Source organism: Aulostomus chinensis, chromosome 2 (genome assembly GCF_037954235.1).
Source record: "Aulostomus chinensis isolate RoL2024-O1b breed Wild chromosome 2, RoL_Achi_v1.0, whole genome shotgun sequence".
Taxonomy (NCBI): domain Eukaryota; kingdom Metazoa; phylum Chordata; class Actinopteri; order Syngnathiformes; family Aulostomidae; genus Aulostomus; species Aulostomus chinensis.
The window spans coordinates 31,064,874-31,092,434 of NC_141321.1; the positions used below are offsets into that span (position 1 = coordinate 31,064,874).

A 27,561-nucleotide genomic window follows, 5' to 3' on the forward strand; every position below is an offset into this window, starting at 1 on the left:
GACACTCAGGTCATGAGCGACTTCTTGGAGGAGGCAATTATTCTCAACACTTGTTTGTGTAAATGATGAAACGGTTGCACATTGGTAAGTACTCTTTGGATGACAGCCCCCCCCCCCACACATGTTCCTGATTTCTTCCAAAAGAACAACTACAACAACAACAACAACAAAAAGAAAAAAATATTGGAATAATTGAAAAAAATAATGGTTTATCTCCAGTAATTCTCCCTCACCCTCAGCGATTTATCTCTTCATTGGTCACTGCAACATCGCCTGGGCCGTTGGACAATGAAAACAAGGTGGCTTTACAGTACTTAGTGAGACATTATTGATCAGCACTATTATACTCCAGCAGGGGAATTTGTGTGGTTGTCAAAGTGTCACTAAAAATGCCTTTGGAATACTTTTGTCGCCCTTCAGTGGTCAGACTTGGTAATGCACACCTAAACATAGCACATTGCACGCTCCGTTTAAATACTGACACTGTTATTTTGAACCACGGGCCAATTCCTCCTTAAAGGTTTCGTATTCCTGGACCAGTTCATGGGAAGGAGGCAAACATGTCATGCTGGTGTGTAAAAACCTTTACAAGCAGCGAATGCAGCCCGCCGCAATCACGCTGCTTTACTGCCAGACGTTGGGAGTGAAATAGCCTGGCGACAAAACAAATTGGTTAAATTTCTGGTAAATTTAACAGAACATATTCACAAGTGAAGTCCACATACTATTAAACATGAGGTTTTACCGAGAAATATACAAATGATTCCTAAATTGCAGTTTTCTTGAATATTTTTTTTCTCAGTCTCTCTCAGTGAGAGATGAGCACTGAATTTACAAATCACTGTTAAAAAAAACAAAAAACTTTATTTTTGCTCTCATTGTAACTGGCTAAATGTATTGTTTTTAATTATTTGAGTTACATTTACTTAAAAAAAAACTCAGTAACAAATTTATCGAATTTCAGTGTTGTTGAATAAATAAGTCATTAAATAAATAGACATTTGTTACATTTAGAAATATGTCATATATATATATATATATATATATATATATATATATATATATATATATATATATTACTTCTCATATCTTTTTTTTTACTTCTGGTTTAGACTTGGGATATCATCGAGACTCAGGTCAGATAAGGAACACAAACAAAGAACAATGAACGTGAATCCCTTCAAAGTGCAGCTGGACAAGGCACGCCTCACAAACCACTAAATCACATCTGCACAATTAGTGACAATTTAATCAGAATTGCAATAAGGCCGAATAATGTAGTTAATCCTCCTCGGTGCAAAAACAAAGACTAGTTCTGATGCAAAGAGCGCAGTCAATTGATGACTGTGACAATTTAACAGCCTGAGGGAGCTGATTTTGAAAGTTTAGACCGGAAGTGCTGTTGGTTAATGTTGCTAGCTGGAGTGACTGCTGTACCCAAACAAGAGTTTCTGTCATATTATCTCTGGCATACATGTTTGTCCTTTGAAAACAATTACAACGGTTTGACTGAACCGATTGGGTGAGTTGTATGTCTCTATAAACGGCAACAGAGTGCTCAACGTTTAAGGTTTAGCGAATGTTTGTTGAATTATCTGCATTTGTTAGCTTCTCGTTAGCCTCGGCTACACAGGCTAGCTACTGGTGACACTGACTTGAACCCAAGGAGCTCAAAAACGGAAAATGTCCTTTAAAAAAAACAACAACTTCAGGTTGTGACATCTCAAGTCAGATACTGTTCGTTAAACAAGTGTACGTATCATTAACTAAGAAACAGAGCTAAAGCTAACTTAGTGAACTTAGCGTCACATTGCTAAAGTGATAATTGCAGCGATGCTTTACGGCTAACCTCCACAGATAGTCCGTATTATATTTGTGACATTTGAAGGACTAGTACAAGTTAACCTTGCTAGCCTCAGTCTCAGGCCGTGCCGTCCTTGTATTGTGGAGCGGGGAATACTGTGAAAATGTCAACCTGCGTTGGTTGAGTTAACAACAACAGCGACCTGAAGAATTTCATTTGTCGCCCTATCAAAAGTGACATTTCAGTACCATTTAGAATAACCTTGCAGAAATTACTCAATGCAATTTTTTTCCTACCTTGTATTAAATTCGAGTGCTTGAACACATTTCCGGTTTGTGACAGTTTGTTTTGTTGTACAGAAAGCACAGCTATGTGCAGCTGTGTGCGGAGCTCTAGGGCTCTGTCCCCTGTGTTGCTCCCCCGGCTGCTGCTTCCTCAGACGGGGTACAGATTGACCGCCCGTGGTCTTTGGACCTCCCCAAACTCCATGGCTGTCAATGGAGACTCCCAGCTGCCACCACTGCCCAGTCAGGCCCGTGTGGTGATCTGTGGAGGGGGTATTGTGGGAACATCTGTAGCCTATCACCTGGCCAAACTTGGCTGGACTGATATCATCCTGCTGGAGCAGGGCAGGTAAGATGCATGTTTGTAGTAGTTCATCAGTGGGTAAATGTTGGAATTTATTGGGGGAAGGGGGTTTCTTAAATTGCCAAATAGATCTTTAGAAATTAATTCAAAATGAAATACAATCTTACTTCTGAAACCTTTGGGAGGGGGTGGTTTTCACATTTGAAGACATGAGATGATTGTCAGGAAGAGAGCTGGCTAATGCTGTTTCCTGTCCTCTTCATCTTTGGCAGATTGGGTGCAGGAACAACCAGACTGTGTGCTGGCATTGTCAGTGTGGCCAAACCCATCTCTATCGAGTGCCAGATGGCAAACTATTCCAACACCCTTTACCAGCAGCTGGAGGAGGAAACAGGGGTAAAAACAGGTGAGCAGTTTTCTGTGTGTTCTGCTCCCGATGAAGACAGAGTTCAGTTAAATCATGATTTCCTGCTAAGAGTTCTCAGGTGCATACAATCATTATTAACTATGCTTTTGTTTAAATGACTGATTAATGTTCAGAAATCTCTCTATGGCAGGGATGTCAAACTGGTCCAATAAGGGCCGGTGTGGCTGCAGGTTTTCATTCCAACCGAGCAAAAGCAACACCTGATCCAACAAATGAGCTGTGTGGACACAGCTTGATTGATTTAAGTTGAATCAGGTGTTGCTTTTGCTCGGTTGGAATGAAAACCTGCAGCCACACCGGCCCTTTACTGGATCAGTTTGACACCTGTGCTCTATAGAATACAAGGCGTGCAGTGCATCCTGCTAGTAACATAGCTTTTGGACAGTATATTCTTTCACTACCTCAATAGTTTCTCAGTCGAGTGGCTGAGATTATCTTGTCTGTCACACGGTAGCAGCCATAGCCACAAACTTTGTATTTTTTCATTGTGGTCATACTCTTCATTTGAGAAGGTGAGAGTTTTGTGGTTCTTGAGTTCTGTGTTTATGTTATTTCAGGATATGTGAAGACAGGTTCTTTGTGTCTGGCCCAAAATCAGGATCGCTTTATCTCACTGAAGCGTCTGGCGTCAAGACTCAAGTAAGACTCTGAGACCTCAAGTTAACATCTGGTAAATAATAGATGCCTTTGGTAGCATCTGCAGCCTTGAGTAAAGAGATACCCGAGCTTTGGACTTTAGAACCCACATTTTTCTTATCCCCCTTTCACAGAGACTTTGAGTGAGAACCGGTTGTCAAATTCTGCCGCAAATTCTTGATATGACTGAAGGTTTTGGCTTTAGACTCAGTGCAGTTGCGTCCTGCTTCCACCAGAAAACTGTTCTATACTGTTATATGACTTTGTTTATATTTGGCACTTCTGTACAGCGATGTCACACTGCTTAGCAGCTGATGTATTCAGAATGTGAAATCTATATACATGTGGCATGAGCTAATATCAGTTGATATACAAACGCTCATTCAATGTACGAATTTATCTCCAGTAGATGGATTAGGGAGCTGAGGAGAGGTCAAGTTTCGCTGGAAATATGAAGAATGCCCTCTGCTGGAATGCGAGACAAACTACCTTAAAGAATCACAGCCCTGTTTCCACTTTAACAACACAGTCACTGTCTTGCTCAAACACACAAACATCATAAACTGCCATCCCTTTTTATAAACCTTAAAAGGTTTATAAAAACCTTCCCACTGCCATTCAAGATGAATGAGGAGGTGACATTAAAATATTTTATCCAGTGCATTGACCTGCTTCTTATGCATCTGTCACTCTCTTCTCAGGGTAATGGGAATCAGCTGTAACATCATCAAACCTAAAGAAGTGGCCAAACTCCACCCTCTTGTCAACATTCATGACCTGGTGGGAGCGCTCCACCTTCCTGCTGATGCAGTGGTGTCTCCACCTGATGTTAACCATGCCCTGGCTGTGGCTGCAGCTGGACAAGGCACGCCTCTCAAACCACTAAATCACATCTGGATCCACTGACCAGCAGACAAGATTATCACATTACACATTCATTACATCATTCAAGTGTGACTTCAGACCTCCTGGAAGCTTCGTCCTTGCTCTTAATCAGTAGTTGGCAGGGAAACTGCGACATCACTTGTTAGATGCTACAGGAGAAAAAGAGCCTGTGGTCACACCTAACGCATGCTCCTCTTTTAACCCCTTGTCCTCCGTGATCCTGTTCAGGTGTTCAGATCCTGGAGCGAACCAGTGTTCAGCAGGTTCTGGTGGAGAAGGGTCATGTGATGGCGGTGGAGACAGACCGCGGCTCCATTGAGTGTGAATATTTTGTCAACTGTGCTGGACAGGTAAACTTTAGAGAGGGATTAACAAGTTTCAACTTTTGTTTGTTTGATTTTTGCTTTTATTGTTGCTAAAACATGATCAAATTCCTTCCTACAGTAGGTCACGCCAGTATTTCTAACTACTTCAGGACGTAAGAGTCTCCCACTGTAAATTTGACTTTTTTTTTTTTCCTGAAGGTTGCCTCGCGCTCCCTTCAAAAATGGGTTTTTAATTTTCTTCTCATCTTGTCAGAGTTTTGTCTGAGTAACGGTTGCAGGTGAAGGTCAGACTAGAGTGCAAACGGTTTAACGCAGCAGCGTATGTGCTCTGTTGATCTCTCTTCCAGTGGGCTTACGAGCTGGGCCAGGCCAGTGAGACCAAAGTATCAGTTCCTCTTCATGGCTGTGAACACTTCTACCTCCTCACCAAACCTCTCCAGGAGCAACTTCCACCCAGCATGCCAGGTCTCAGACATCAATCACAACATGAACATGAACTTCTTGCAACAGGCAGAGTTGATGATATTGATATTAAATGATATTCTGAAAGTAAAACAGCTTATTCTTAACAGCATCTTCTAGTCATTATGACATTAAAGTGTATATTTTGGACTGACGTTTTTTGCAAGTGTACTAGGTGGTTCACCCATAAGGTGTCCTTAGCCTACTGTTAGATTTATTAAATTTGAAGTTGAAATTTATTATTCGCTGTAGGTCTGTCTTCACCTCTCAGACGTGATTTGTGTGACTGAGCCTGTGTCTTGTGTTCACAGTTGTGATCGACATGGATGGAAGGATATATGCACGGCCGTGGCAGGGAGGCCTTCTGTCAGGGGGCTTCGAAAAGAACCCCAAACCCATCTTCACGGAGGGCCGCAACCAGCTGGAGATCCAGAACATGCAGGAAGACTGGGACCACTTTGGTAAGAGGGACAGGGAGAGATGGAGGTCTGAACTTCTGAGGTGCTGAACTAAAAGTTATCCAGGATTTGATGTCACCACAGCCTGTAATTTCTGTTGCAATTCAGATATTAGCTTTGCTAGACTCGAGCCAAAGTGTCATTTTATCCAATATCTACTTTATCAGAATGTTTGTTGCATTTTGAGCCTTTATCTACTGGACCTCTTAACCAGTTATATGAAGGGCAGTGGGCAAGTAGGCTTTATGTATCTGTTTTTCTCCTCAACTGTAATCAACTTCATACATTGGACTCTGTTCAAAAGTACACTTTTCTATACACCTATATGGTCACACAACACCTCTGCTGTTTTGGCATTGGGTCTACATGTGAGCAGTAATCTGAGAGTCTTCGTGCAGCTGGGCTGGTTGTGATAAAGATTCAGATTCAGATAACTTTATTTATCCCCGAGGGGCAATCAAAGATCACAACTCAAAGCCTGATACAACTATCACAAGCCGTCACAATTATTACAGATTGAAAGTAACAATGGTACACTTCAGAAATTTAACAACAGCACATATACATTTGTTGTGTATGTACGCTAAACTTGAGCAGTCCGTTGACCCAATGGAGGCAAGTGAGAGTGAGGCGTCGCAGCAAGAGCCGCACCAGCCAAGCCCCGGTGGGGCAGGCTGCAGCCAACAGGCGCTGCCACCCCAAGGGAGGTGGAGAGGGCAGAGGCGGGGGTCAGGAACACATGGGGGAGGGGGGGATAGTACGTGCCATTTGCGTCACCAAGGCAGAAGGAGTTCTCCTGGAGGATAAACAGTGGGCAGATGACCTTCAGTAGCCGATAAGGTTGCTGTGTTTGGGTTAGGGCAGAGGAGCACACATTCCAATCCGTCTTCTCTTTCAGTCCAATCCAAATTGTAAGTTAAAAATTTTCTGGTCTTCAACATCACTCTCCTCTTCGCAAAGCGGCCAACTGCTCCGAGATGGTTTCCATCCTGCGTTTCAGTTCAAGAGTCTGTTGTTTCAGTTCAAGAGTCTGTTGTTGCCCCGCTTTGCCAGCCTCAATCAGCCAGCCCTCAACTGCAGTCGCGTACAGGGTCAGGCTGATCTTCCACAAGACATTCCTTGTTATTTTTTTCATTGTGTAACGTTTCAGACAAAACAAGACTGATCTATTTCAATTAAATAATTTCTTTGAAAATTAAGTATACAACAGCCAATTATTAGTTTAAATAATAATATTAGCTTTAGAATGTGAGACTGGAAAGGTCAGCAACAACTTTTTATATCTATCTATGTGTATATCTATATATGTGTACATATGTATATGTATATCTATATATGTGTATAAACTTATAGGTATGTACGTATATATGTGTATCTATACATATGTGTGTGTATGTACAAATACATTTTTTTGAATCACATTTGCTCACAAGTCGGATCTCATGTATCGTATTTTATATCAACGTAGGATTTGCTGATCATATTATATATGTTGTCCAAACAAAATATTTAATTACATTTAATGCCATTTGGTCAGCTTTCATGTTGTAAAACCAGCTTGACTGTTTATGGCAAAACACAAGGAAGACGTGCAGCTCAAGCTGAGCGTTAGCTTGCCTCCTATTATTTTTAAGGTGGATGTGGTAAGGGACAGTGCAGACAAGATAACTTGAGTGTTTTTCGTTTGTTTTTCAATAATATTTTGTGGTAGAAAGCAGTGAGAACTGATGCATAGCATCGTCAGCTTTCTCATGGTGTGGATCATTCACAGTGAGTCTGTGTCAACGTGAAACGTGAATGAATTTTGAATATCAAGCTGATCCTCCTCTACTTCTAGAGCCAATGCTCAGTGCCCTGCTGAGGAGAATGCCTGGTCTTGAGTCAGCTGAGATCCATCAGCTGGTCAACTGTCCAGAGTCCTTCACTCCTGACATGCGGTGTCTGATGGGAGAGACGCCGGGGGTCTCTGGCTACTATGTCCTGGCAGGGATGAACTCCTCTGGCCTGGCCTTTGCTGGAGGAGCTGGCAAGTAAGTACGGGAATCAGGTATTTGCTTGAAAATTGTTCTGTATTCCTGATAGTGTTACATACGAAGCTCCACTTAAGGCCTTAAAAACACTACTCTTTAAGGTAGTTTTATACTCACAGACTACATTTTGTTGAGTACAGTTGACAGTTAGATGGCACATTGTGTGTTTTGGTGTTCAGGTACCTAGCAGAGTGGATGACTTATGGCTACCCGACTGCTAACGTCTGGCCATTGGACATCAAACGCTTCGGCAACCTGCAGAGCAGCCGAACCTTCCTGCGACACAGAGTAATGGAAGTCATGCGTGAGTGTTACTGTTAATAGGATGGGTGTCCAGTGTTTGTTCTTGCCCAGAGATAAACAATCAGTTACTGCAGTGCTGCTGACTCAACCGCTCGGTAAATGATGCCAGTTCCTAATACAAGAGGGTGTTTAACAACAGCATACTGTAGAGTGGAGGGATAATAAGAAACGAATAATGATAATTGAATGCTTTATCACAAGTCTAACTAAATAACAAATTAAGTATCTGTTGTTTGTGCATCAAAGTCTGTGCCCTGGGAAAATCAGTACTTTGAAACTTTTGTGTTTCTGTCACAAAACATAAACCCCCAGGTGCAGAAATCATCAAATAATGCGGCGCTTATCGCCTACTGTTTAATTGGCTGGGGTTGCAGAAGTAAGATCATTTTCTCAATTGACATTTTAGAAAATCCTCAAATAGAAAATCTAACCCTGTACCAAGTCAGTCAGTGAGGAGATGAATTGTGACCATAAAATACTGGAGTTTGTGTAAAAAGACAACAGGAAAACAGGGGAAAAAAGACTATGTACACAACTATCTTGAAATTGAAGGAGCTACTCACCCACCAAGTCAATGCAAACAGTTTTTCAATTTTATTCAAACTTGTTTTGTTCAGAGTAACGACACTTAGAGTCCCAAATGACCCATGTTTGTTGTTCCTGTCAGTAAATGTTTCCTTAGCTCTCGAGCATCTATTTTAACTAGTCAACAGACGAACAAGAACACAGGCATTAATACAGTTTGAGCTGTTGCTCTTAAAATATTCATATTTCACAACATACAGAGGCATTTAAAGAACATTTGGATTAAACTCTAATAATGAGTTATCTACAAAAAATATTGTGGGAAATATGCCTACAATAAAATCTACTCACGTGAAAGTGAACTGATGTCAAGCACAGCATGACAGGAAGTGTAGAAGTATTTAACTCTCGGTTGCAGTTTTGCAGGAGTTGTACACGATTACACAAAAACTTCTCTCTCATAGCATATCAGAGTGCATATTTATGCGGCCTCATTGCTTGAACCCTTAAATACAATTAAGCCTAGCAGCTTGTAATCACATTAAAAAGTAAATAGAAACTCAGCAGGATGACAGCGTTTATTCCCAGCTAACACACATGTTGCAGCACTCATAATTGAAAATGACTGAAGAAAGGTTTGGAGCTATGTAGCTCCGTCTGCATTCGCTCTGATGTTGTACCATTCCTTCCACATGCCTCATTGATAGTTTGATCATGCATCATACACACACGCCTGCCTGTCATACACGTTGCAGCATGATGAATAAAGTAATGTTTCGGACTGTGATGAGTTGGACTACATTTGCAGCTACAAGCTAATAACAGATGGGTTGTTTGTATTGCAGAATGCACTGGGGGCTCTATAAGGGTCAAGCCACAAATGTATGGGTGTATTGGAAACACTTAAGTGTTTGTGCGTGTGTGTGTGTGTGTGTGTGTGTAGCCCTGCTGTATGAACTGAAGGTTCCTCGCTGGGACTTTCAGACAGGGCGGCAGCTAAGGACCAGCCCTCTGTATGATCGTCTGGACACCCAGGGAGCTCGCTGGATGGAGAAACATGGATTTGAGAGGCCCAAATACTTTGTCCCTCCTGGGAAAGGTACAGCTATATGAACAGCAATGTCTTGAAATGCATTGTAAATCCAAAAAAGCACATGATGGCGCCCGATAATGTGTGTGTAGATCTGCTGTCTCTGGACCAGAGTAAGACCTTCTACAAGCCAGACTGGTTCGACATTGTTGGAGCCGAAGTGAAATGCTGCAAAGAGGCTGTTTGTGTCATCGACATGTCCTCGTTTACCAAGTTTGAACTGACAGTAAGTAAACAGTTTAAAAGCTGCAGCGTGAACAGCAGGAGAGCTGCTAGTGTTCTGACCAGGATTAGCTTTTCTGTCATTAACAGCAGAGCTCCGAGCATCTAACCAGCTCCACTGTTGTTGTTGTTGTATTAACATATGATTGGATGCATTTTTTTTCTACCTACAGCAATGAAAAAAAGATGTTATCATTTTTATTAAAGTCCTTTTCATTTCACCTTCCTCTCTGTGGATTGGAAATGCTACACTTCCCCTGTGGCTTCAGTCTTGTTCGTCCATTTACTGATGTCAGCATTTTTTTCTTGTTGCCTTGAAAATGGCTGATTATGCAATTGTGTGTCAATAGCAGTGTATTTCTTCTGCCTAAAAGAATGAACCCTTGTAGCAGTCGAGAAGTAACACACCCAGCATGTTGTGTGTAAATCGATCTTTCCGGTGTGTGTCCTGACCAGTCAACAGGGGACCAGGCTCTGGAGCTGTTGCAACATCTGTGTGCCAATGATGTGGATGTTCCTGTTGGGCACATCATACACACTGGAATGCTGAACAAAAGAGGGGGCTATGAGAATGACTGCAGCGTGGTCCGCCTCAGCAAGAACAGGTTCGAAGCCCCTGGAGGATAGCACGATTCACATGGAACTTCATGAGACTATTAACTCGTGTTTCTGTCCCCTCTCCAGCTTCTTCATCGTCTCTCCGACGGACCAGCAGGTCCACTGTTGGTCCTGGATAAAGAAACACATGCCCAACGACCCACACCTCCACCTAGAGGATGTCAGCTGGAAATACACCGGTAAGAATCCTTAATGTTGAGGTGCTGCAGGGACGTCACCGTCCACGTGGATAACTCTGTGATTGATTTTAAAGTCAAAGTATAAATGATTATAACCACAATGGTCTGTTTACCTGAAATTTGTTAGAATTTGCCAAAGTTCCTGATCTGGGCTGAAAGTTGTTGTTTTCTTACAGCTTTAAATCTGATTGGCCCTCGCGCGATGGATGTCCTGGCAGAGCTGTCCTATGTTTCCATGACCCCTGACCACTTTCCCTCCATGTTCTGTAAGGTAGGAAACACCAATAATACTGATTACTGCAGTGTGGTAATAGTAACTGTCGTTGTTGTAGGAATGAAGATTTAGCTAATAGTTACTTTATTATATTGATTTTGTCAGGAACATTAACTCTGTGTGTGTGTGTGTGTGTGTGTTTTTACAGGAGATGAGTGTGGGCTACGCTAATGGGATCAGAGTGATGAGCATGACTCACACCGGGGAGCCAGGTTTCATGCTCTACATCCCCATAGAGGTGCAGCCTGCTCACCAGGCGTATCTTTGATATCCCCACTCCCAGAGACTGATGGGAAAATGTTGTCACCGTGCATAAGTCTTAACAAGTATGTCTCTGCTCCCTACAGTACGCCCTGCATGTGTACAATGAAGTGATGTCAGTGGGTCAGAAGTATGGTATCCGTAATTCAGGCTACTACGCTCTGCGTAGTCTGCGCATCGAGAAGTTCTTTGCCTTTTGGGGTCAAGACCTGGATGCTTTCACCACCCCGCTGGAGTGTGGACGAGAGTTCAGGGTCAAGTTTGATAAGGTTTGTTTGCAGTCTCAGTGTGTAGGAATGATTCCTATAACCCTGACATTACGCTAAAGATGATAAAAAAGTGGCCTTACACTGATGATCCTTGGATGTTTAAGTCCTATGAACTGTTCGCCACAGTTTATTTTTGGCAGTAATCCAAAATCCATTGTTATCATCCATCAGATTCATATCTGAAAACATGTTTTTGGCCACTATTCAAGGCCGCCTCAGTAACATATTTAATTAATGATAAATTCCATTTTGCCAAAAAGACATGTAAGTCATTTTAGTTTGTCCAAACACGTCCTTCCTTCCTCCATGTTTTTTCTGTCTTCCTCATCAGGACACAGATTTCCTCGGCCGTGAAGCATTGCTCCAGCAGCGTCAGGATGGCGTATCCCGGCGGTTCGTCATGCTGGTTCTGGAGGACCATGATACTGAGCTGGACCTGTGGCCCTGGTGGGGCGAGCCCATCTACCGTAATGGTCAGCTGTCTGGGACGACCACCAGCAGTGCCTACAGCTACACCCTGGAACGCCATGTTTGTTTAGGCTTCGTATCTCCTCCACCAGGCCCAGAGGGGCTTCCCACGCCCATCACCCCAGACTTCATCAACCGCGGGGACTACGAGGTTGACATCGCTGGGCAGCGCTACCCAGCCAAAGCTAAACTCTATCCCTTCAGCTCCCTCTTCACTCAACAAAAACGCCGCAAGGAAGACATGGAGCTCAGCAACCTCCAGGGGAAGTGATGCAGAATAATAGCAGGCCTCAGAGGAGGCTCCGCCAAATCTACTCCTGCACTGACCTCTCAGTGCCAACCCTTGCTCCCTCTTCATGGTCCTAACAGGAGGTCTGATCACTCCCACTCATGTCTAACCTTCATGTTGTGTCTCCCTCTTTCTAAGTGCAATATTTTAGGGGCACCAAATGCTTGAATTGTATCAAATGTAGAGTATCATTCTTCTCCCGCTATATACTCAACACATACAGCCTCCATGGCTGGTTTCCTGAGGCCATCTGGGGTTAAGTGCCTTTATCAAGGCAACATCAACAGCCGCTGTCAACAACTCTTTGATTTCATTCACTTCTTCCCTCCCAGAAGGAAAGGGAAGCCACAATCATGTTGTAGCGCTTCAGTGAGCGCTACAAGGCCTGGAGGTGTGCGACAGAAATGTTATTCAACGCTGACTGTAGAGTCTTTATACATGTTGTAAATGTGCTGCTGTATAGAAGACGAGTGTTGTGATGCTCACAAAAATATCCCTGCCACTCAGAGGTTTAGAAATCCAGATGCCGCCCATCACTCCTCCTTGATGTGGCTGTCGGAGGCCTCCACCATCAAGTCAACTGTCTTGGTCTTCTCTTATTTTGCGGTGTGTGTGTACGTTTGTGTTGTTACCTTCATGTAAGTCGAGCTGTTATTTATGTTTTGTGTTTTTTGTTTTGGAAGCACTACTGTCCATTGTCGGATGTGAGGGGAGGAGGGAGGAGGTGAACGCTGTGACAGGAGCTGGAGTCTCAGACCTGTCAGACAGCGTCCACAAATATCTAATATCAGTGATTTGCTTATTTTATTTTTTGCCTGAGTTCAGATGCTTATTAACTTAACTTCGAGTTGAAACAAAGCGTAGTGTGTTTTTGCGTAACTAGTCGATGTATAACATCTGTCTTCAGTACTTCTATTTTTTTCCTATATCAGTTCTACATGATGTCAGCTGTGCACTTCTGTTCTCTGGCATATTCTTTTGGTGGTTTATCCATGTGCATTAGTAGTCATCTTACTACAGTACACTCCTTCTCTCCTCTTAACCCCCCTCCCCCCACCACCACCACCACCACATTTAGAGGTCAAAGGTCAGGGACAAACTTGCCCAAAACCCCTTAAGCAGCAATGTTTTACATAAAACACTCCGGTACAGGTTGGTTGAGCTAGCTGATCAAAAAGCTAAAAATGGTCGTATCCTTTAACAGATTGTTTTGTTTTTGACTCCACAAACACCTTTTACATGAAGTTCAGGTAAGAAAATCTTCTCTGCTCAATATTGAGTGAATTGGATCATCAAAGCATGTAGCTTGTCTGTAATTTCAGTCCACTGTTCCCTGGTGAAACGTGGCATGGATCTGTGGGTGTGGCCGTCCATGTGTAAAGCTGCTTCAGAGAATGTACGGTCATGAACGTTTTTCTCAGTCATGGACTCTTATTTGTTAAAAAAAAAAAAAAAAAAAAGTGTCCAAACCCTGATGATGCCGATGCGTGCAGTCACTCCTGCTCAAACTGACACTCAGTTACAACTAAAAGGCAGTTACTACTGTTAAACAACTGTTTTCTTTTTCCATATGCAGTGCATCTCCACGTCTTATGTGTATGTAGTTAGAAATGTCACATCGAATATTAGCTCAGTTAAATGAACTATTTATCTATTTACTTCCTCTGAAGTCCTCTTAGTCTCTGGAGGATTCTCAGCACCAATCCAACTGGTTCGGGGGGTTCTATGAAGCACTTTTGTCTCTGAAAGGAAACTTGCACTTTTCTGTGATTCTATCACGGAAATATGGAGAGCCTCACCAAATATTCATACTCGTTTTCATCTATTTTGCTATAATCTTTAAAAGCTGAAAGGATTAATGGATGAATGAGTAAAACGTCAGTTGTACAATCAAAAACTTTGCAGTTGTGTTGGCTGTTTCTCTAAGTTATGCAGGATGTTGCTGTTTCCTGCTGGTGAGCTGATGAATATCTGTAATGGTCTCCAGTGTTCCTGCTATGTACGACGTCAGAGTGGAAGGAGCAGCTACACCGCAGGGACTGACCTTGGTTATTAAGGGCTAATTATTCTCGGTGTGTGTCCTCATGTCTGTCTGCAGAAGGTTCATATTAAATGAAGTGTTTACATGTAACAGCTGGGTATCATTGTCTGTTTCCAGCCTTGGATCCATAAAATCCGACATCCTTTTAAAATCTGAACATGATGAATCTCCCTTCAGCTGAAGCTTGGAGCTCTTCTGGCAGAGTTTGGTTATTTGATCCTATAGAGAGTCAAGTAGGGGCGGCACGGTGGTGCAGTGGTCAGCACTGCGGCCTCAGCAAGAAGGTTCTGGGTTCGATCCGCGGCTCCAGCACGGAGCCTGGAGTTGAAAACATTCCCTGCCTGCACCATCATGTCATGTGAAAGATATTTTGCTGTCTAAGGGAACTCTTGTTTCCTGTCGTCCATCGTCTGATGCATGAGCTCAGCTGTGGCACCGACACCACCAGGTTGAAGGGTTTGGTCCCCACGGTGAACAGTTGGAACGGGTTCAGGTAGCAGACGTGGGTTTCCGTAACCGTCTCGGCCACCACACACCAGCGCCTCCACGAGACGGAGGGTTTATCTGCGTATTAACAACTGGGACACTTGAGCAGTCAGAGCTCATTTTCACATGTATGTAATAAAGTCAGCTCAGAGACCGGGGGGTTAAACAACTGAATACTTTATTGGTGCTGCAACAGCCACAGCTTCCTCCTGTTTACGGCAGAGATTATCAGGTCCTCTTGGCCTTGCGTGGGCGGCATCCGTTGTGTGGCAAGGGGGTGTTATCAGTGATCGACACCATTATCAGACCCCCCATATTCAGTCCTTTGATGGCAGGCTGCACAACAAATACAAACAGTGAATACATCCAAAATTCATTCACAAAGCTAATGAGAAGAGACTCGACTCAAAACTGAGTGAATGAAGTCCTGAATGAACAGAGAACCTCAGAGGGCCGTGAATGCATCTCAACAGCCCGCATAGTTCATAAAACGTCTACTTACCAGACGTCCGGGGCCAATTCCATTCAAAACAACGCGGGCATGCACCACTCCCTTCTCGAAAGCTTTCTGCACACACACAAGAGAGAAAGATGGAAGTTTACTGTTGACGTGCGCCGATTTATCAGACTTGCATGTTCCGGGATCATCAATGTGGAGCTCTAGTGGGTCAAACCAAATCCCTCATATTATATTCTAGATGTCTGTGAACTATTCAGGCTGATTAATAAGATTGATAATTTCTAAAAAATCTGGCCATTAAAACTTTTGGAAGCAAAGACACTGGACCTTTAAGCGGGATTAAAATTGCCATAATCACGAATAAAAAGTCCATACACACAATAATAAAGATAATAAATAAAGTGACAAAGAAGTTCAAGCACTGATTATCATATCAACGCGCCACACATTTATTTATCTGCTAATTGTCTTTGGTATGCGTCCTCTGTACTCCTCGTCAGTCAGTGAAGACGCTGGAATTCCGCCTTTTCACTGTTTGACTGTTCAGGGGAGACAGCGCCTCAAACGTGGGAGAAGCTGAGCTGCACGATCCAGTCAGCCTTCATGTCAACAATGTCACTCAGTTAAACTTTCTTTGATTTCAGCCGTACACAACTGATGACCGGTGGCACAGTGCAGTTGAACCCTTCATCTCTCCTGTGTGTTTAATTTGAATCAGCTTGACTTTTACCTGCGTTACCCAGCAGCCCTCATTAATCAGGCTGATAAACACTCCACATCGCCACTCTGTTACACAGTCTTTAGCGTGTGCAGTTTATTTACAGAGGGCATTCAATATTCATAAACAACAGGCTGTAAGCCTGACTAATATTCATTTATTTTTAACAAGCACACACACTTCTGGGACCGCGGCGTGACTAGCAGCAGTTAAAGAGGTTGTCCGACAACACCCAAGTCTCTGCAGCGTTGTCGTCTCGACACCGAACCTCCAACCTGCTGCAGAGCGTAAAGCGAGAGAACGCACCTCAGCAGCGGCGAGGCCCGTGGCCTGAGCAGCCACTGGTGTTGACTTCTTGCGGTTCTTGAAGCCCTCGGTTCCACAAGACACGAGAGCTATCGGTTTTCCAGAGCCGTTTATCACCTGGATGATTGTGCTAGAACAGAACCGACAGTTAACAGGATCATTAGCTCACAGCTGATGTGCACGGCCATTTTTATGACAGTCAGAGGCATCTTGTTGCCAGGCAACAGACGTATACTGGGCATCATAGTATTTTGGCATCATTTTTATGTCTTTACATTCTATTTATCACTATTTTCTACCTGTACCTTTAAGCTGCTGAATTTTGCAGCCGTGGAATTAATAAAGTTTTATCTTATCTTACTAACGTGGATTAGTTACGCTACACGTTCTCTGTAACTCTTGATAAGCAGCCACACTGTCAAATCACTTTTTATCCAATTTTCCACCCAAAATCCCCCAGATTACCACAAGTTTAACCGAAGTGTGTGTAATATTCACTTAAGGGCAGAAATTTGTTAGCTGGGTGTTTCTGATTGTTTGATTCAGCTCCAAATCACAGCTAAACCTTGTAGTCGGTTCTGGAACAAGAGGATTTGTGGTTCTCTACATAATCAGGACCCTGTTGTTTAACACGTCTCTGAAATAAATACCATCAGGTTGAGAACTCAATCTGTAAAATCAACCGTCGACTGAATCTTTAATACGATTACTCCAGTCTTGCCAAAACCGCAAGGTTGTGGATGGTCAGATGCTTCCAAACCTCCAACAACATGATTCAGCTCAGTGAAAATGACAGGTTTTATAGTGAAATCTACACAGCTGTGCAGGCACGTGAGCAGGATTATTTCTTCACGAAACAAAAGCTGTTAGCGCTGACAATCTCACATCACGGCAGACTGAATGATGGACAGATGCACATTCTAACTGTCGACAGGTGATCCTTCTGAACAAAGCAGCAGACACGAAGAAGCTTCTCCATTCAGACGCCTTTCAGCAGACTGAAACGACGAGAGAGGCGCCCGCTAAACACAGTTGGAGGCACGATTACGTCTGATTTCAGGTGATATGATTAGAGACTCTTCAAAAGCCTTGTTCGAGAAATTTTGGTATTCAAGCAACGTGGCTTTGCTCCACCTGCAACAACCCGATGTTCTATTTTCCACGGACAACACAGAACAGACTTCCAAACATAACCAGAACCTCTTTTTTATCTTAAAAAAAGAAAAAAAAAGCAGATTTAAAAAAAAAAATCCACACAACATCAAAGATTAAATTTTTTTCCATGAACATTGTTGGATTTATTTTGTGATGAGTTTGTTTTCATAGTTTGAGAGGAGCAGAGCGACAAAACTAAAAATTGCTGCAAGTTAAAAGCATGTGGAGTTCCATCTCGCACGGGGCTTCATTTTGATGTAAATTACAACTGATTAGTTATGAATTTCAAGTTTTAAACTTGAGACAGTTACCGTAGCTCCACCGGGAGGTTTAACATAGGACCGGACCTCTGTACAATGACTAATTTTCATGTATGGAAACATGGATTTCCCCCGAGAAGAAGGCAAGAGGCCCCAACTCAACTAAACTGGCATACTATTTCCTACATGTGGTCTTGTGTGACTCAGCAGGTAGCAGAACCAAACAGCTGCGATCAGCATCTGTAATACTATCAGTATTTCAGCATAATAAAACCAATTAAATCTGCTTTTAATGTTGACATACGTATTGACAGCACCTTGTGCAAATACACAATTAAAACACAATACACTATACTAGCCTGTGCAGTTTGCACTTACTTGTTGAATGTGGCTTTAATGTGAACGATTGGTAGTTCCTCAAACTTCATCCCATCCCACCTGAGTGGACTGTCCATCCCCGGCATAGGAGGGAAAATGCTGAGGGATTAAGAGTGGAGTTGATATCTCATGAGAACCTTATCGTTGTGTTGGAACTGACTGTTTCGCATGAAGCAAGTCAGCGAAATGTTGCAGACTAATTCAACCAGAAACAGCGACGTGGGAGTCTGACCTGAAGTATTTGGATGATTTCGCTGAGTCGCCGCTGGATTTTGGGGTCTCCTGAGGTTGGCCGGGACTGCTGCATAATGTCCGTTGCAGCCCGCTGCCTCTGCATTTATACAGCAAAAAGACATGTTGGCATTTCTTTGGCAAAACCAGAAAACTTGTCAATGAATAAAAACAACTCTATTGTTAGAATCATAATATCCGGTACCGGTACCATCCGTAACTAGCTTAGCTAACGGTAGCAGTTCGCTAAGTAACCAGTATCCATTAGATACCTACATATGGGTTCCCTTTGCATTTAAGGATGCAGCAAACTGCCGGCAAACCTTACCAGCTGAACTCATTAATATACAGTTCAATTTAAACATATTTGTCACGCCGATGGGTAACTACTCAGTGATAATGGACTCAAAACAACAAACGTGACATTGGCAGCTCTGAATCTCCACCAAGGGCAGTTACATCATTTACTCTGGGAGGGGAGGGGCAAGGTCACACAAACATTAGAACTTTGAGTAGAGTGTCTATCTATCATCTATGAATTTAAATTACTCTTAAAAATACTTACATTAAAATACTGAAATATATTAATATGACTCATGATAAAATGTCTACGATTTTTTTAAGTAATAATTCAATGTCTCCCTATATTTCTCTGAATAGACCGTTCGTTTTTCCCTAGAATTGTGGGTAACCGTGCTGCATTCAGGACCGAATTATACCGTCGTAAAAAGAATCTTTATGTCAACTCTTGAATGAACCCCTCGGGCAAACCATTTGACCGCCAGTTTGTTTCATGCTGTTACCAAATTGATAGATAAGACACTTTAAAGTTGACGTCATAAGTTTATATCCCCAGTAGAAAGTAATTGTGTAAGAATAACCTCACACCGACTGTTTTTTATTCGTATCGCATAAATTTACGCCGTTGCAGTGAATGTAACAGAAGAAGATGGCGGCTCCCTGTGGAAGGATGGTGAGACGGCCTCTTCTACAGTATCTTTCCTCTTTCGGGAAAACAGCGGTCGGAAGCTCGGCGTTTCGTCAAGTTTCCATCAGTTCCGATCGTCGGTCGAATTTAAAGACTAAAAAACTGATAGAAGACGTGAGTTCCCCGTGGACATTGAAGGCGGCGGTGTGTCTCCAGAGGCTTCCGGTCATCTCAGCGGACCGGACTCCCATCGAGCAGCGCTTCGCACAAATGATGCAGGAGGTGAGATCCTAACGCGGCTTTCAGATACTGTGTCGGCTCTGGAAGGATAAAGAAACATTTTTGCTCATAAATGTAACAACCTCAAATCTACTGAGGTTCTTGATTGGTGCACACCCTGTAGATTATGTCATGTGCCATCTACAATATATAAAAGTAATAAATTAGTTCAATTCACCAACTCAAAATTGGAAAATAAACCGGTACCCGAGCACTTACTTCTAATTTACACAGTGTGCAGTGCATTCCTGCTGGGGTACATCAATTTCCATTAACCGTTCGAAGTTGAACTTAATTCAAAAATGAACGTTCTATTTAATGATTTCTTTGCATGTAAAACAGTGTTTATGGTCTGTTGGCACAGGAAATGAATCAGGATTATTTAAAGGAAATAACTGCATCGTTATATTGTCATAGTTTTGATTTATGTACCCAAACATATTGTGTGGTCGTGTCAGTTTATATGTCATGTTGCACCACTGCCATCACCAGACGACACAGGCCATCGGGTCAGTAATTTGAAGTCGGGTGTCCCTCTGTTCTGGCATGGTTTCAGATTGAGCTGGAGAGAAGCCTCCTGTCCAATCACGAGCTGCGGTTGCTGGCGGATGCCGAGAATCTGCGTCGCAGGCAGGCAGATGACTACAACTTTAAAGAGGATGAAGGCAAGCTGCAAGACATCATTTTAGCCATGGACTTGGAAGACATGTGGGAGCAGAAGCTGAAGATGTTTCAGCCTGCATCGAGGGTCAGAGGTCAGTGTGTATCAAACAAGAATATGGAAAAATACTGATGTAGTTGAGTATGATATATTAGTCATCCTTTTTTTTCCCTGGCGCCAATCAATCAAGTAAAACAGAATAGAAATGTTCACCTGAAGGTCTTGAATATATTTGGATTGAAGTTAAACTACCAGAGAGGAGGAGCCTTGAACGTTTGTGGGCGCAGGATTCTGCTCTTTTCTTGATACTCCTAATTTGGTCTGTGACATTTCAAAAGTTCGTAGAAACCCATCTGACAGTCTTCTTTCATATCTAGATGACATAGATAAGGACGTGACTACGGTGGAGCGCTACCTGGATGACTTGCTGGTTCTCCTGGTGGAACAGCAGGTTGGGGATGAGAAGCTGTGGCTGCTGCCTCAGGCTCAGTGGCAGAAAGGAGAAACCCTGCGTCAGACGGCTGAGAGAGCCCTCGCAACCCTGCCCGGTAACGCAACGCACGGTGCTGACATCACTGTCATTTTTTTTTTTTTTACTCATAGCCACTATCAAAAATGTTGCGATGATCTCTACCGAGTGCTGAAATACAGGAAGCTGCTTCATTGTCATCTGCCAAGCTGGGAACTGGATGAGTAACACTCTATTTAATCATTATACGAACTGAAACAACAGATTTTGACAACATTACTGGGACAGAGGGGAATGGAAACTCTCTACCATCAAAGTCTTGCAAGTGTTTGTCTAATTTGTAGTCAAACCTCTTCCCTTAACAAGTAGCACCTCAGTAAGATCAAGGGTTTATTTTCAGACGCTATAATCTTTCAACAAAGAAATTTGGCTTTCTTCACTGGCAGTTGTTTTTTTTATTCATTACAAGAAATGAAAAGAAAATCTCCACAGGATGTTTTTTTGCTTGAAATAAATCACATTGTGCCCTGTCGTGATGTCAGTACTGAGAGTTCTGAGTTGGCTTCTAGTGCCTGAAAGCACCACTGTAAGCCAGCGGGTGTTTCATGCCCCATTTGGTCAAATTATTATTGGCAGAAACTGTTGAACAAAATAAGAAGCTGCGTTGGGCTGACTTTCGATTCACCTGGTAGGCTGCCACCTAAACTGGCTGGAAACTGTCGTCATGATCATTTGTGGGCAAACAGATGGTCGGGACTCGTGACAGGAAGAATCCCAGGTTATCTGACACCTCTGTACTGCTGCGCTGATCGTGATGCAGTTCCACCGTGTAGTTATCAAACCTGTGTACAAGTGTATCACTGCCCTCTAGTGGACTGGAGTGGCTACTTGCAAATTCGCTCTCATCATGTTCAATTCCTGAACAGTTGCTGCCTGAGACGAATGTGACCTCTAGTGGTGAAACTTTGTTTTGATGTTTGTTTGTTTGTTTGTTTGTTTTTCGCAAACTGCTCTTAAAGTCTTTGAATTGTCCGAAGCTTAATAAGATGGTCATATCCCGGTTAAAGCTCTCACCTCTGACTCATCATTTTTCACTCTGACATCCACTGAGGCAGCAGGAGAAAATACTTCAGCTCACAGGACTGCAACAACAAGCAAATAACAGCAGGAGCGTCGTGGTTCAGTGATCACAGCTCGCAAAAGTGAACAAATTTTCCAGTAACAGTCAGGAAATCGATATTTGACACTAGCTGTCAAACTGCAGATGCTTAAATAGACCGCCAGTGACTAAGTGTGCAAGATTGCTCATGAACTGTGTGTCAACTCCATCCATCACATCTCATTTCCACTTGACATTAATGTTGCCACTTTCGCGGAGGATTTTATTTAAAGTGTCTTCCAGGAATAGGAGGTTTAATAAAGCTGGACTCGGTGGGAAGTGAATCCCCAACGTGGCAATGTTGGCGTCCTACTTCACGGCCTGCTGGGGCTGTTTGATTCAGCTGACTTGAGATTAGATTAAAACATAATCAAGAAGACTGTCACAGCGTGGGGTACAGAGCAGTGCAACCCTTAGGTACATCTCATTATCCCAAAGAATCCAGTGTACAGGAAACACCTGCACCTTCACTCACGTTTTGTTGCTGTACAGCCACGAGAACTCACGGCCACTTGTTGTCTTGCAGCGGCTGATTTCAAGGCGACCTTCCTCGGTAACTCCCCCTGCGGAGTCTACAAGTACAAACTGCCCAAAGCTCTACAGACAGAGAGCTCGATCGGCGTAAAGATTTTCTTCTTCAAAGCCATCCTGTCCGCTGGTGGTGCCTCTGCAGCTGCAGACGCCTCTATCATGTGGGAGAGAAGAAGCGAACTGCATCACCACCTGAAACCAGACTACATGAGGAGTGTCGACCGCTTCATCATCAGCCTGTGACACCTAAACTCATGCAAGGGACGCCGACTTGCAGGACAGTATTGAGGGCCACTGTCATTTGTCTTGTACCATAAAACGTTCTGTCTTCAACCTGTGTGTGTTTCATTGAGTAAATAAATACCTTTTCCCACACACACACACACACTAATATCCACTCACGTTGTGTGTGTCCTGCTTGTTACCTTGGCACAGCTTTCACATTCGACATGACTTTCTGTGTTTATGTACAAACAAAAGAGAAGGTTTTTTTTTTTCTTTAAATAAAAACCAAAAACTGTAATCTAGCTGACAGCAGTTTTAATATTTGTGTTCAAACTCTCATCGCTTGAGGTGGAGGAGGGCAGGAGAGGCAAGCATTCTGACCTCTGGCTGTGTTCGCTTTCCATCCTCCCAATGCAAACCTTCACTCTGATAGCTGTGGGAAAACCTACTTTTGAGACAGTTTCCAAGTACAAAAGCAGGAGATTAGTTTTGTGTAATGCAGCAGATATTTCCGTGTTCAGTGAGCCCAAATGCTTTAATGATATTGAACTTTTTTTTTCTAAATTACAGAGATCCATCCAAAGAAAATAAATAGATTGCATGAAGGAACAATTTATTAAAAGGCAAAATACGGTAAGATATAATAATTCCTCTAAAGTGTCATTTTTTTTCCAACCCAAATCCTATTTGCCCTTTTATGAAAAGAAAAAAATTAATGTCTGCAGCGAGTCTCTGCCCTCTTGAAGCAGCATTTTACTTCAGGAAAAGGTGCTTAGGTTAGCATCCATATGTAGCACAACTAGCCACAAATTCAGTGCGTCTGCATCAAAATGAGGTTGCGTATGAAAGTGTGCATGCTTACTGTTTTGTTGCCACAATTCAGAAATGCGCGCACGCAAACCATTTAATATAAAGATTTAGATCCAGCTGTATAAATTGAGTCGATTCTCTCGTGAGATTTGCGTGTGAGACTTCTCCCTGAGCGAGAGTTGGACAGAGACCACAACAAACATGGTGAATTTGGTCCAGACAAACGTTCATTTCTCTTTCATGATGTTTCCAGGCAGTTGGAACATCAACCTGAGTGTGTCGGTTGAAAAAAAACATACTTTTCTTGGGTGTAATTTGAGATTAGCCAGTTGCCCCGTTGGATTACGCGATGGCGTGCTGTGGGGGTGCAGGCAGCTCTGCTCTCTCTGTGTCCTGGAGCCATTTCAGAAATGGTAACCCACTTCTTATAAAAAATAGTATTGAAAAAAACAAAAACCTGTAGTTCCCCTTCAATTCCCTCTTGTTCTACTTGTTTGATTGATGAGTCACATTTGAGGACCATCAATGGGCTTTTTCCCCATGTTTCATACACGCAGGTGCCGGTCAGCCATTAGTGAGAAATTCAGTCCGCATCAGGAGGTTCTCCAGGATCTTAAAAAAAATGACATATATAACCAAACTGAATTAAACTAATTAAGTGCAGGTGTCTTGCTTGAAGTGTTTTGCTGTTTGAAAGCGTTTTAATGAGAACACATCCAGCAGCGGGAAGCAAATATTGATGAAGCTGTTTGGAGTGCTCGCTTAATGTTGAACTGTGTGGGCCTGCCAGACCTGCTGGATGTGAACTGTTGAGCCTCCACAGCAGACATGACGTTGTCTAACAGTAGATGGCAATATTTGCACACACACACCACAAAGAGAAGCTCTGTGTGGAGCTCTGTAATTATGCATGTGCGGTGACCTCAGAGGGAGACTGCAGAGAGAGAGAGAGTTTCTGATCAGCCTCCTCTTATCCTGAATATCCATCACACCAGGCAAATGTTGCTTTGGAATAGCCAGGACTATTCTTCTTAGGTAAGAGCATTCTGATGTTCCTGAGCCATCCTCTACCTGCCTGCAGTCTGCTCTTTCTATTTGTGTCAGACGGGATGGCGAGTTATTAATGTTGCAGAAATCGCCATTCGATTTTTCCATCTGTATTTTCGGAATTTGCTGAAAGCTGGTGGCCTGAACGAACTGTGAGATTGTCTGATTGCAATGCAGCCTGTCTCTGTCAGTGGAGATGTGAGATGTGAAGGTCAGGTTGAGTTGATAAAGGCCATTTCTAACTGTTAGGCAATTTATTTTGCACACAGAACAGGAACTCACTGTTCTGCTGGCACACAATGGCCTCCCTCTGCCCTCAGTCCAGTTCTATGACCTGGCGTCACATCAAGGTAATCACAGGACCAAAAAGAGCAACATTTGCTGGTTTCATCTCTAAGGGGGGGGGTTGTGTGGTGTGACGAAAGTGTCTTTACCCAGTTTGAAGTGAAAAGGCCTTACAGGCTAGAGAGACAGGCCCTTGGTGAGGAGGTTACCAATCTGAATCCATAAACTATTAGAGCTGTAAATGACCTAAAGACTCCCTGGAGAGAGCCAAGATGGTCTTGTTTTAGCGGATTTGCTCTCTACATAACAGAAGAGCTTGTCAAATAATAGTTATATTACTTTTGTTTAATGTCCTCCGTTCCTCTGGAGGACCTCTGTCAAGCCTTAACAGATAAAGTCATCAGGGAGGGTTTAACTAAAGGAGATGTAGTGGGATTTTGGAAGTGCAGGATTAAAATTTATGACATTTTGCCCTGCGCAGCATTGGTCTTGACCGATAGCGAAGATTTCTCCAAATTATTAGGCTGTTTCTGCCGCGAGGCGTCAAAACTGTGTAGTTTATTGACATTGTGGCAGAGCGTGGCTGATGCAGGGTTGATGCCTGTCATTGTCACGGTGGAGATCGCCTGCACAGATGGTGCTGATGTCCAAATATCTCAGAGTGGCCAATGCTCAGTAAACAGGAGCTTCTGTATAATATTTACGTATGAACGTATTTTGGTCATCGTATCAATAAGTCAAAATCCCGATTAGTTAATGTTTAGATGGTTAATTATGTATATCTCACCATTAGCTACAATAGTGTTTTACTCTGATAATTCTGCAATCCTGTGTTTCACCAGCAGAGGCCACTGCTGCTGAGCAAACCTGTAAAATGCTGCTTTAAAATCACCTGTTTCGTGTTACTTAAAACAGATTTTTACTAATTTTCAGTAGTCGAACCAGCTCTGTGTAGAAATGTAGCAGTAGTTTTAGTTGCTCACCAGGGACACAATAAAATCTCTGAGTACACAAAATCCTTCAAGGCTTGTAAATATGGCCAATATGGCAGCCACCAGGAAGTGAAAATATCAGATCATGCAATTCACAAATGGACTGAACATTTGTGGTGATGCAGTGCAGAGCAAGATTCAAAGAATGATAAATCGTAGATGTGGTCATTTTTAGACATCATAATACACACTGCATTATGTTTGAAGATGTTCTTTGACCACCTATTCATAATTAATCCCACCGTTACACTGACTCAAGCCCCTGTTTTTTTAGTTTTTTTTTTTTAAATTGCATGTTCCCTTAATTTGTAATTCAAGTTTTTGGTTATAAGGTTTCAGTCTCCAGGCCTAATCTTAGCTACATAAGTAAGGTTAGAAGGGTTATATAACCTGTGATGAAACTGAAATTCGAATAGAAAATTTGTTTTTTAGAGCAATCAGTTAAATGTTTTCAAATTAATATTGTGGTGTGCCCCAGGACTCAGTTCTTGTTCCGATTCTGTTTGCATCACTTAAATCTCCTTTTACTAGTGTGCTGATGAATTCCTCTCATTTAAAACTCATATTACCGCAGAAACACTATAAAAACTGAGTGGCAAACAGTTTCTTGTAGCTAAATACACCCATAAATCCTCATGGCAGACTTATGGCCGTTTGAGTGCAGTGACCACAGGACCGTGGAGCTCAGGAAGCTGGTGCTACTTTGGTCAGACATCCATGGAGGAAGACCACTGATGTCTTATAGAGAAGGACTGATTATTATACAGGTGATCTCCACTAGTCGAGCACAGTGATGGGAAGTCAACAGAACCCTGAGTTCCTGCGTCAGTGGCTTTGGTCTCTCCGATCCACGTCACTGTGCTTGTAACATTCTCTTAAGTGTGTATTTTATGTGATACGTTCGTTTCAGGGTCATTTTCCATGGTTGCTGTTTCATTCTTTTTTTTTTTAACTTGTGTTTAATACATCCCCACAGTTTTACTCTGATCTTTGGAGTTTTAATCTTTGTGGTCCCCTTCTGTAAATGGCTGTTTTACTTTAAAATATTCTTCCCTTGCGTGCACTCCTGTGTAACTTCCTTGTCTGTTCTTTACATTTTCAGGGATTCACCTGTGTCTCATTAGTCCCTTCACCCACATCCCCATCCCTAGTTCTTCCTGATTCAATTAGCTCATTCTGCCCCTGTGTTAGACCCACCTATATGATCTTAAATGTGAATTTGATTTGTATTGCCTCTGTTTTGTATTATTTTACCTGTTAACATGCTTTGTTTCTATGTTATTTTCAACAGAGACAAGCAAGTCAAGCTTACACAAGAATCTCTTCTCTATAAAGAATTCATTTGGTGTCATTAGAACAGCTGTGAGTATTTGGTAATATAATGGACCCTTCATGTAAAGGTAACTGAACAGGTTAAGGCAAAGTTTGAAGATCAGGGGTTCCCCTTTGCGTGGCCCACAGTCCACTTCATCCAATTAGATGATGCCTGGGTAGCAAATGTCAAAGGAAAGGTCTTCCACCATGACGTTGGAAATAGCTGCACGTAGGGCAGAGGATGTTACTACTGTTGCTACACTGTTACAATCACACTGGGGGATTTCAAACTGATTTTGAAGCAGGAGTCGAATTTTTAACCTTATTCTTGAAATCCTTTGAAGTTCAATGCATGGCGTGAGGCGCTGCTGAGAGGCTCGGTTCAGCTGGGGTGACCGGTGCGAATAACGTTGCCCTGAATTATGGTAGTGTGGGGCGCTATCAGGGGTAAAAACCTCCACCGATTACTATTTCTCCATGTCAGTGGCACTGTGGATCATTAAGTTCATCACGTTCACGCTGCATAACAATGACCACATCAATATCTATGGAAATACACACATAAAATCAACAAACATAAAATCAGTTTGGCAGCAGCTTGGCAGGACAGTGGAAACGGTCCACAGCAACAGAGCACACAGTCAAAGTTTACTCTGGGAAAAAAAAAAGGCACGAGCGGAATAGAAACCATGAAAAATAATGGAACGCACCC

The 27,561-nt window shown here is 42.7% G+C and overlaps 3 protein-coding genes across 4 annotated transcripts; 2 read left to right on the plus strand and 1 right to left on the minus strand.

The window, feature by feature from the left end:
* Positions 1 to 1,391: 1,391 nt before the first annotated feature.
* pdpr (pyruvate dehydrogenase phosphatase regulatory subunit) lies at positions 1,392 to 14,236 on the plus strand. Of its 2 annotated transcripts, XM_086189910.1 has the most exons (18): positions 1,392 to 1,522; positions 2,164 to 2,437; positions 2,665 to 2,798; positions 3,377 to 3,458; positions 4,157 to 4,320; positions 4,569 to 4,690; positions 5,014 to 5,131; positions 5,440 to 5,589; positions 7,424 to 7,616; positions 7,796 to 7,920; positions 9,388 to 9,543; positions 9,627 to 9,760; positions 10,213 to 10,361; positions 10,441 to 10,553; positions 10,730 to 10,824; positions 10,976 to 11,065; positions 11,175 to 11,357; positions 11,689 to 14,236. In XM_086189910.1, exons 2-18 carry the CDS (start codon positions 2,175 to 2,177, stop codon positions 12,094 to 12,096), a joined length of 2,679 nt encoding a protein of 892 aa, XP_086046036.1. In that variant the 5' UTR covers positions 1,392 to 1,522; positions 2,164 to 2,174; the 3' UTR covers positions 12,097 to 14,236. The 2 variants fall into 2 exon arrangements, with proteins under 2 accessions (XP_086046036.1, XP_086046045.1); XM_086189919.1 differs by lacking the exons at positions 1,392 to 1,522; positions 2,164 to 2,437; positions 2,665 to 2,798; positions 3,377 to 3,458 and adding an exon at positions 3,133 to 3,331.
* Positions 14,237 to 14,789: 553 nt separating this feature from the next.
* mrps11 (mitochondrial ribosomal protein S11) lies at positions 14,790 to 18,517 on the minus strand. Its single transcript, XM_086195770.1, has 6 exons — positions 18,426 to 18,517; positions 18,151 to 18,249; positions 17,919 to 18,017; positions 16,126 to 16,255; positions 15,144 to 15,209; positions 14,790 to 14,977 (listed from the first exon to the last, which is right to left on the minus strand). Exons 1-6 carry the CDS (start codon positions 18,512 to 18,514, stop codon positions 14,870 to 14,872), a joined length of 591 nt encoding a protein of 196 aa, XP_086051896.1. The 5' UTR covers positions 18,515 to 18,517; the 3' UTR covers positions 14,790 to 14,869.
* Positions 18,518 to 19,074: 557 nt separating this feature from the next.
* mrpl46 (mitochondrial ribosomal protein L46) lies at positions 19,075 to 23,004 on the plus strand. Its single transcript, XM_086195783.1, has 4 exons — positions 19,075 to 19,359; positions 19,913 to 20,111; positions 20,395 to 20,565; positions 22,172 to 23,004. The coding sequence occupies exons 1-4, from the start codon at positions 19,099 to 19,101 to the stop codon at positions 22,417 to 22,419; spliced, it is 879 nt and encodes a 292-aa protein (XP_086051909.1). The 5' UTR covers positions 19,075 to 19,098; the 3' UTR covers positions 22,420 to 23,004.
* The last annotated feature ends 4,557 nt before the right edge of the window (positions 23,005 to 27,561 follow it).